The 9,782-nt window shown below is 53.7% G+C and overlaps 1 protein-coding gene across 1 annotated transcript; it reads left to right on the top strand.

Annotated features, from left to right (window-relative positions):
* The first annotated feature begins 24 nt into the window (after nucleotides 1-24).
* ZNF408 (zinc finger protein 408) lies at nucleotides 25-3,300 on the top strand. The gene is made up of 2 exons (XM_014950162.1): nucleotides 25-281; nucleotides 1,339-3,300. The coding sequence occupies exons 1-2, from the start codon at nucleotides 74-76 to the stop codon at nucleotides 3,240-3,242; spliced, it is 2,112 nt and encodes a 703-aa protein (XP_014805648.1). The 5' UTR covers nucleotides 25-73; the 3' UTR covers nucleotides 3,243-3,300.
* The last annotated feature ends 6,482 nt before the right edge of the window (nucleotides 3,301-9,782 follow it).

The following is a 9,782-nucleotide window of genomic DNA, read 5'->3' as shown; positions in this document are numbered from 1 at the left end:
GGGCCGCCCGGTGGGGCCCGGGAGAAGGCGGCGGCGGGGCTGTGCTGGAGGAGGTGAGTACCGGCGGGCGGGGATGCGGGCCGAGGCGGGCCGTGCCCCCGCGGCCGACCCCTGTGGCGCCGTGCCTTGCAGCCTGGTGCAGCGGAGCCCCGGGGAGGAGGAGGCCAACGTGTGGCGGGGCCGGGAGGGCGGGCGGCTGTGGGCCCGGCGGCACATCGCGGCGGGTGAGGAGCTGCTCTACTGGCCGGAGGAGGAGGAGGAAGAACGGCGGCCCCGCGCAGGTGGGTGAAACGAGGCCTCCCCCGGGCCTGGGGGTGCTTTGGTTCCCGGGAGGGTGATGGCCGTCCCCCCCACTCGGTGTCTGTGCTGCTTCGTGTCCCCCCCGTAGCCCTCCCGGGGCTGCTGCCCCGACCTGGCGTGGCTTTAAGAGCGACCAGGTGAGAGAGGAGGGTGCCAGCCGCTTCTGTGCCGGGCATAGAGTCATAGAACGGTTATGGAGTTGGAAGGGACCTCAAAGATCATCCAGTTCCAGCCCCCCTGCTCTGGGCAGGGACACCTCCCACCAGAGCAGGTTGCTCCAAGCCCCATCCAGGCTGGCCTTGAACCCCTCCAGGGATGGGGCAGCCACAGCTTCTCTGAGCAACCTGTTCCAGTGTCTCACCACCCTCACAGGAAAGAATTTCTTCCTGATATCTCATCTAAATCTCCCCTCTTTCAGCTTAAAACCATCACACCTCATCCTGTCACTCCCCTCCCTGATCAAGAGTCCCTCCCCATCTCTCCTGTAGCCCCTTCAGATACTCAAAGGCCACTATAAGGTCTCCCCAGAGCCTTCTTTTCTCCAGGCTGAATAACCCCAACTTTCTCAACCTGTCTTCATAGCAGAGGTGCTCCATCCCTCTGATCATCTCTGTGGCCCTCCGCTGGACCCAACAGGTGGGGGAACCTGTTCCTACAAGTCCATGTCCTTTCTGTGTTGAGGACTCCAGAGCTGGACACCGCACTCCAGGTGGGGTCTCACAAGCACAGAGTAGAGGAGTAGAATCACCTCCTGCGACCTGCTGGCCACGCTTCACTTAGAAATGCCACCCATGACCCACTAGAAATACGGCTCTGATACTGTCAGTGGTGAGAGAACTGAGGCCTCCCCCACCTCTCCCAGGTTAAATGAAAAAAGAAAAAGGTCATAGAAGTAACGTTTTTCATGCCAGAGCCCCAGAATTACTGGATGGCAGATTATCTGTCTCCGAGGTTCACGATTCTCTGATGCTGCAGCAATCGTGTCATATAGCAGTAGCCACCACTGACTTCATTGAGGATGCTTTTGTCTTTGTGCAGGGGATCCCTGTGTCTCCAAGGTGGTAGCTGATGAAACCACAGTCCTTGATGTCCCTGCTGAGGATAGGAGGCCGGTCACCAAGTGTTTCCACGGGCTGCAAGAAGAGGAAAGCACAACTTCCAAACATGAGCCGTGGCAAGCCAAGGTGCTAAGGACTGAGAATCAGCACCTTGAGGCCATCTCAAGCATTAAGGTCAACGGAAGGTGCAAGCAAGAATTGGATGAGGGTGTGGATCCCAGATCTGCAGCAGAAAAAGTTGAGATGGGGCATAAAGAGGCATGTCCAGAAGACCTGGATCTGTTGTCGCCCTCAAATGGGGTTCAACTCAGTGCTTGCTGGGTTGTCAAGCCGTGCAAGGTGCATGCTCCGGCCAGCCAGTGCCACAAGTGCCTGCAGAACTGTGGTGGCAGGACAACTGGGCAGGAACCCCAGCAGCCCAGTCCTTCTGAAGGAGAGAGTGTAGAGACTTGTGAGAAAGAGAGCGAAGCTTCCAAAGACTCCAAACCGGCATCCCCAGAGCATGGGGAAAAGGGCCCACTGGAGGGACCTGAAGAGCAGGAGAAGGATACAGAACTGGTGGAGGGTCGTTCCGGCAGGCCAAAAGCTGTGTCCCAGAAGGAGATGACCAAGCGCAGGTACCGCTGTGGGGAGTGTGGCAAAGCCTTCCTGCAGCTGTGCCACCTCAAGAAGCACCGCTTTGTCCACGCTGGCCACAAGCCCTTCCTGTGCACGGAGTGCGGCAAGACCTATAGCTCGGAGGAGAGCTTCAAGGCCCACCTGTTGGCCCACCGGGGCGTGCGGCCTTTCCAGTGCACCCAGTGCGACAAGGCTTACTGCACCAAGCGGGACCTGCAGGACCACCAGGTCCTACACACCGGCCAGCGCCCCTTCTCCTGCGAGCAGTGCGGCAAGGCCTTCGCGCGCCGTCCCTCCCTCCGCGTTCACAAGAAGATCCACCTGGCCACCACCACCACTGGCCCAGCTGGTCCCAAGGGTTGCCCGTGTGCCGTATGCGGGCGCCAACTGGCCACCCCTGGCTCCTTGCGCAACCACATGCGCCTGCACACGGGGGAGCGCCCCTACGCCTGCCCTCACTGCCCCAAGGACTTCCGACAGCGGAGCGGCCTGCGCGACCACCTGCGGCTCCACACGGGGGAGAAGCCCCACCGGTGCCGCTTCTGCGGCGATGCCTTCCCCAAGCTGCCGGAGCTGCGGCGACACCTCATCTCCCACACGGGGGAAGCCCACCTCTGCACCCTCTGCGGCAAGGAGCTGCGGGACCCCCACACCCTGCGCGCCCACGAGCGCTTGCACACCGGCGAGCGCCCCTTCCGCTGCGAGCGCTGCGGCAGGTCCTACACCCTGGCCACCAAGCTGCGGCGCCACCAGAAGTCCCACCAGGCCGACAAGCCCTACAAGTGTCAGCTCTGTGGCATGGGCTACGCCTTCCCCCAGAGCCTGGCGCGCCACCTCCTCACCCACAAGGTGGAGAAGGACCCCGAGGAGCTCAGCGCTGCAGTGGCCTCGCTTGCTGTGGACCTAGCCCAGGCGGCAAGGAAAAGGCCTGAGAGGAAGGGCCATCAGGAGGAGGTTGTGGTAGAGCCCACCTTGCTCGTGGTGGAGGTGCCAGGGCCAGCAGATGAGGCTGAGCTGCTGATCACAGCCAGTGCTCCCTGTGTTGCCACTTACCAGCCTGGAGGCAGCCCCCTACATCCTGGGGCAGACGGGGGACCTGCTGGGCACTTGCCACTGGCAAAGGACATGGTTGAAATGGCCGTCTGCGAGCAGGAGGACAAGTGCATTTTAGTGGAGGAGAGCTCACCAAGCGATGTGGTCATCATCCAGGAGGGGGTGGGCTTCGGAGCAGTGGCAGAAGTGGTGGAGGTGGAGACTGGGACGTGACTGTCCCAGCCTGCCCCTGCTTGATCTTCTGTATGTATTAAAACGGGTTAAAAAAGCAACAAAATACCTAGCTCTCGTGTCTCTCTGCCTTGTTGGGTCCTGTGGCACAGCCCCAGGCAGAATTAGCAGTCTTGGAGGTAGCTGCCTGGGTAGGCCTGGGGCTTTTTGGGAGCTGTCCCTTGGAGGTATAAACCTGCACGTGCCACATGCCGGGCCTGGTGGCAGGGAAGGCATTGGCTGTTGATGGGAATAACTTCTTGGAGAGGACACCCACGGTGTTATTTATGAGCAGTGCTTCTGTTCCACTGTGGGTGGGTGACAGTGCACCGTGGGGAAGGCAGGAAAAGTCTCAAAGCAGCCACTTTGAACACCTTCCTTTCAAGTTTTTCTTCCTCTAATTAACTGTTGCTATTCAAGCACTTTCCTGGGCTTTTACTCTTGGAGCTCACCAGCACTTCTGATCATTTGAAAGTGATGCTGATGCTAGGCTTTGCTGGGAAGCACCAGGTGACTCTGTGGTGGGTTATTTGAAGAGCATTTGCCACAATTAGCAGAAGCAAAGTCCTGCCTTGGAGCTAGGGCTGAGCATTCCTTCTCCACTGTCACCTCTTTCTGCTCGCTGTCAGCTTCCTGGCCATAGAGTGAGTGGATGGTCTGTCTGAGGACGTGGAAGGACAGCTTCGTGTCTCACTGTGCCAAGTGCCTTGTACAGTGCAGTTTTCACTGTCCCCACCTGAGAGGCTCCTCACCTCTCCAGGTAAGGGACCAACAGTTCATCTGGGTAGGCTTGGAACATTCTGCCTTTCTCTTCACGTTCAAGTTGGGTTCATTAATCTTGCTCTTTCTCCTCCGCTTCTTTCCTGTTCCTAGCAGCAGGAAGCTAGAAGGCAGCACCACCACAGCTACACCCCAGCAGTTCCACTGCTCCAGCTTCAGTCCTTGGTGGCTGACTTGAGGTGTGCTGAAGGAAACTGGTCCCATTTCAGGAAAGAAGTGCACAGTTCCCCATGCCACCTGTACTGTGTCCAGGCCCTTATCACAGAATCTTAGTGGTTGGAAGGGACCTCTGAGATCGAGTCCAACCACATTAAAAAAAAAACCAACCAACCAAACAAAAAAAACCCCAACAAACCCCAAACCACCACCCACCAACTAAATCCCACACACAACACCTCACCACAAACCAATAATCTTGGGCACTAGAGCATGCCCTGAAGAGCCATGTCTACATGTTTCTTAAATACCTCCACCACCTCCCTGGGCAGGCTGTCCCAGTGCCTGACCACCCTCTCAGGAAAGTCATTCTTCCTAATATCTAATCTAAACCTCCCCTGCCACAGCTTCAGACCATTCCCTCTGGTCCTGTCATTATTCCTTTGGGAGAAGAGGCCAACCCCCACCTCTCTACCACCTCCTTTCAGGGAGTTGTAGAGGGCAATGAGGTCTCCCCTCAGCCTCCTCTTCTCCAAGCTAAAGTTCCCTCAGCTTCTCCTCATAGGACTTGTTCTCCAGACCCCTCACCAGCTTGGTGGCTCTCCTCTGGACACACTCCAGCACTTCAATGTCTTTCCTTGTAGGAAATGTCTTTCCTTATAGGAAGAGACCAAAACCAGCCCACACAGCAGTTTGTCAGACTTGCCCACCTTGCACTCCCTTTTCACGTGTCACACAAACATTGCTTCCATTTGCCGCATCCACAGTTTTAGCTCTTCTTGGTCTTGACCTTGCCGCTCTCAAACATTGGCGTTTCCCCCAAAAAAAAGTTTTGTTTAAGGGCCTGAATTCCTTGGGCACCGTGCCCGGTGCACAAGAGGGGGGTGTAGTGTCACCGGGGAGTCATCATCAGCACAGTTCCCTTTTGAGGCACTATGAATTCACCAAAAAGCTGCTCTTTGTACTTCCTGCGCTCAACTTTCTTCCATGAACTTCTACAACTAGTTTGTAGACAAAGTGCTAAGAGTCCGACCGATGACATTTTGATGTGACGTGAGGTTGGAAGGTGAATCAGGATAAATAAACCTTTGGGTATCCTTACTTTTTAAGGTATTTTCTTCGAAGTCGGGAGGCGGATGAGCTCGGTCCTTGCCCTGGGTGCTTGGAGAGGGACCAGGGGGAGCAGAGGTGTGGGAGGAGGAGGGACGTGAAGCCACACAGTGCTTCCTGCTGCGCTCCTGCCCGTCGGTGCCCATCCTAACTCTTGCAGTTTTCAAATATTGACACAGCTGCAAAGTGTTCTCGCTGGGCGCGTGTGCTGTTGTTCGAAGCCTGTGCCCTCTGTCACAGCAGAAACGGGAAAGAAGGGGGAGCAACCTGGGGGGGGAGGGAGAGAAAGGGAGAATCCGGGCCCCTATTGCTTAATCTGCTGACCTGTAACTACCTTCTTTATTCTGAGAAAGCAGGGCAGAAAAGGTGGGAGCAACTATGAATTCGGAGGTCCTCATGGAAGAATTATTCACTGAACAGTTGATCTCAGTGGGCAGAGGCACATCTGTGCTGTGCTGCACATATCACATGGCTGCAGGATAAATTTTGCGGGCTAACCCTGACTGAGGAGCCCATAGGTGGCTCCCACTGGGGACCTGGTGATGATGCCACCACCCTGTCTTTATCTCAGAAGTATTTTTATGTGAACAACCCTTTGCTTGACAGCGAAACGATGAAGAAAGTTGTTTACCCCTAAGAAAATCCTATGAGAGCCCTGAACACCGTGATGCTGGTGAACATCAACACGGGTGGGGGCAGTGCCATGGTCTGATTAGACATCTGGACTCTACCATGCTGGCAGGGCTTCAGGATGCTGCTGTAACGCTCTGGCCCAGGTCTGTTGGATGGTTGGGGTCCTTCATGCTGGTGGAACCTCACCAGGTATCAGGCATGCACATAAACTTAAGTGTTACACTTAAACCTCACACTGCAGCCAGGCTTCAACCCTTGGCCAAGTTCTAAACTGGCTTAAACATGACCAAGGGAGGGGAGACATCAAAACTCCCACCTGCGTTGAAAGCCATAACTCTGGGAGGGTAAATGTATGAATCCTAACTCTCTTAGCCTAAGAAAGAAAATAGCATCCATTACTCATGGGTGCGTGAAGGCAGAAAGAAAACGAAATTACAAAAACTCATTTACAGGAACAGTGAACAGATGGAAGAGTTAAATGTTCGAGAGGTGGAAGTGAAAGCCCTGGAGAGGGGACAGCAGATACACGCTGTCCTGCGGCAGAGGCTGACCACAAGAATGGGAGAAACAGAGAAGCACATTACAAAACAAGAAAAGGCTATAATGTGAAGAGCCAGCACCTTTAATTACTAACGTTGTCGTAAGCTACCAGAAAGGGCTGGAAAATGTCCCAGGATGTAGTGAAAGTCTCCAATTACAAAGCAAAAACAATGTAAAGAAGTAGTTGAAACTTAAGTGATGGACTTAAGTCCATCCTTGAGTAATCTTGAGATAAACAGCAGTTACAGTTAACAACCTAATGGCTTTGGTAGGTGGGTTTGTCCTATTTCATGGAGGGAAAGAAGTCCAGCAACTGGAAAAGCAGCAGCCAGACGTAGTGACAGAATAGTGGGTTTCAGTAAAGTTTTTTTTAAGCACATGGTTAAGTAACAGAATGAAGCAGGATCCAGAGCAGAAGTAACGTTAAGAGAAGATGCCATAGGTAAGTATTAGAAGATATTTATACCTTATAACCAAGCTTAACTGCTGTATTCTAGCATTGCTTTAAGTTAACCCTATATAAGGCACAATGCCATGAGAGATGCTAACACCTTTCCTTTAAAGCAAAGATAAGAAGGTGGTAAAAGCATAAGAAAGTTGACTTAAGCTGCAGCGTAAAGGCTGCCTGGTTATTATAAAGAAGAGACAGAGAGGGATGCAGGAATGGAAAAAAAAATAAAATTACTGAGAATATTGGAAGCTTTTATAAAGTGCAATACTCTGGTGAGCCACGTAAGTTGACACGAGAAGGTGCAGAGCAGTGCTGCACACACCACTTGGCCAGATAAACTCACCTGGCTAAACCTAACTGGGGATCCTCCAGGTTGCTTCCGCTTGGCACCGGGTGCTGATGCCACCACCGTGTCCTTGTCTTTATCTTAAGAGTGAAGCAGCATATTCTTACGTGGACATCCTTCTGATTGACAGCAGAAATTACAGTTATTTACTTCTGAGAAAATCCTATAAAAAACTTGAAGACCACGACGCTGATGAACCTCAGCAGAGACACTATTGGTGCAGGATGGCATAGGGTGATGCTGTGCTACTCGGTGTTCCCAGCACTTGAAAGGACATAAGATTATCTAATGCTATTCCCTTTTGCCTTCTCGTGGTATAAAATGGTATTTTAATCAATGCTTTACAGAGCCTGGGTGCCTTTGTTATTGGGATCCATATTGAATACTTGCACAGAGGCCATGAAGATGATCAGAGGGCTGGAGCACCTCTCGTATGAAGACAGGCTGAGAAGGTTGGTGTTGTTCAGCCTGGAGAAGAGAAGGCTCCGAGGAGACCTTAGAGCCCCTTCCAGTACCTAAAGGGGCTACAGGAGAGATGGGGAGGGACTCCATAGGAGTGGAGCCATAGGATGAGGGGTAACAGTTTTAAACTGAAAGAGGGGAGATTTAGATGAGATACCAGGAAGAAATTCTTTCCAATGAGGGTGGTGAGACCCTGGCCCAGGTTGCCCAGAGAAGCTGTGGATGTCCCATCCCTGGAGGGGTTCAAGGCCAGGCTGGATGGGGCTTGGAGCAACCTGCTCTGGTGGGAGGGGTCCCTGCCCATGGCAGGGGGGGTTAGAACTCAATTACCTTTAAGGGCCCTTCCACTTCTAACCATTCTATTATTACCCCTCCACAAAACACAGCAGCATCTGCCTCTCATCACGACAACCAGGAAGGGGGTGGTGGCATGTCTTCCTTTGGTGATATTTCTTCCCTGCGTTCACATCCATATGGATTTGCTCAGTTACACCTGGTGAAAGCTGCCCTGAGGTCACTTGTCCCACCTGCAGTGTGAGACCAAAACCAATTTCTCATATAGAGAGCAAAGAAGCTGTCCTCGCTGCTGTCCTCTTCTCCCTGTCAGCTGACTGAGGTCCTCTGCTTGCCAGCTGGGCTTGCCATACCTGTTTGTGCCTCCTCCCATGGCTGCGAGGAGCAGTGGTGGTGGCTGCTGTGTGGGACAGCAGTAGCTCTGATTTCACCACTCTTCCAAAACCTGCTTGTGCCCTGACACCTCCATCCTGTCCCTGCCTGCTCCTTCCTCCTAGATGCTGCTTCTCCCTGGGAAGTAGCATTTAGGAAGGTGTTCCTAAGGCCCTGCCTGATCCTTGGGCACACACGCTTCTCCACCCAGGTCATCTCCACTAGTCCTAAAGGCGTCTCTCCAAAATCCAGGGAGGGTGTGTGGGTGGGTGAGAAGGGGATGAGGGAGGGAACCCGTGCAACTGCTCTTTGTACCAGTGGCCCCAGAGTCATTCCTCAGCCACCCTAATGCTAATATTTGCCCTCCTGCTATGGAGATAAACATTACAGATGGACCTGCCGCACGGAGGCACAGCACAAACCATGCTCCCTGCTGGCAGCAACCACTTCTCTGCTGGTTCCTGAGACTACCCCCACCCTGCCCTGCTTTCTCTCTCGCTCTGCCATCTCTCTGCTTGCTGGAGGAACATTACCCCCACCCTGCCCTGCTTTCTGCTGCTTTCTCACTCGCTCTGCCAACTCTCTACTTGCTGGAGGAACATCAGAGCTTGCCCAACTCTTGACTTATGAGCTGGTGTCACGATATCCAAACTATTTTCACTTTCCTGTTCCTGGAAGCCCTGGTTTTCCTGGCTGGTTTTGGGGGGTGCTACCTCCTTGCTCGTCAGAGCTTCTCTTTCCTTTCAACTGTACTTGAGAATATTTCACTCAAGTGTGGGATATGAAAGGGGTAGCCCCAACTTCATGCCGCTTCACCCTCCTCCACTCCACTGGCAACTAACGCCGTGGGAAGTATGCCCTGCCAGTGGGACTGCTGGCCAAACTGGGAGGACTATTTAAATTGCCTGAATGGGCTGAACTTGCAGATAACTGCGGGGAGAAAAGACAATTGGGCTTTAGGGGGGAAAAAGCAGGAGGGGCTTGGAGCTCAAGAGAGGCCTGGGAAGGGTTAAGGTGCTCTCAAAGTCTTGCTGCAGGCAAGGCTGCTGGAGTATGGCCTCCAAGAAGAGTCAGTGGCCAAGAGTGATGGTGCCAAGAAGAGTCAGTGGCCAAGAGTGATGGTGCCAAGAGCCGCACGGGAAGGGGGTGGCGCTGAGGAAAAAGGGGTGAGCTGCTCTGGGTGGGGGTGGCCATAAGCTGGCAGAGACCTCCGTGTGGCAGCCTGAGATCTCTGTGCCCTGGGACAAGCCCGTCCTCTCACTCCTCCTTCCTCCTCCCCTGTTATGAAATGAGATGCTAATTTTAGTCCTGTGGAGAACCGGAGACGTTTCGCTTGGCTTCCAGCAAATAAGAAAATGAAGATGCCCTGAGGGGAGGGAGAGATGCCAAGAGAGGAGGG

This window comes from Calidris pugnax, unplaced genomic scaffold (genome assembly GCF_001431845.1).
Source record: "Calidris pugnax isolate Ruff unplaced genomic scaffold, ASM143184v1 scaffold68, whole genome shotgun sequence".
NCBI lineage: Eukaryota > Metazoa > Chordata > Aves > Charadriiformes > Scolopacidae > Calidris > Calidris pugnax.
The sequence above is the reverse complement of the archived record's forward strand: the minus strand, read 5'-3'. Positions and strand labels throughout refer to the sequence as shown.

What these genes read in the sequence shown, in the direction of transcription:
- ZNF408 (XM_014950162.1), top strand. Translation starts at nt 74, where the DNA reads ATGCGGGCCGAGGCGGGCCGTGCCCCCGCGGCCGACCCCTGTGGCGCC. An exon ending in AGAACGGCGGCCCCGCGCAG is followed by an intron (nt 282 to 1,338) that starts GTGGGTGAAACG and finishes GTCTTTGTGCAG; the next exon opens with GGGATCCCTGTGTCTCCAAG.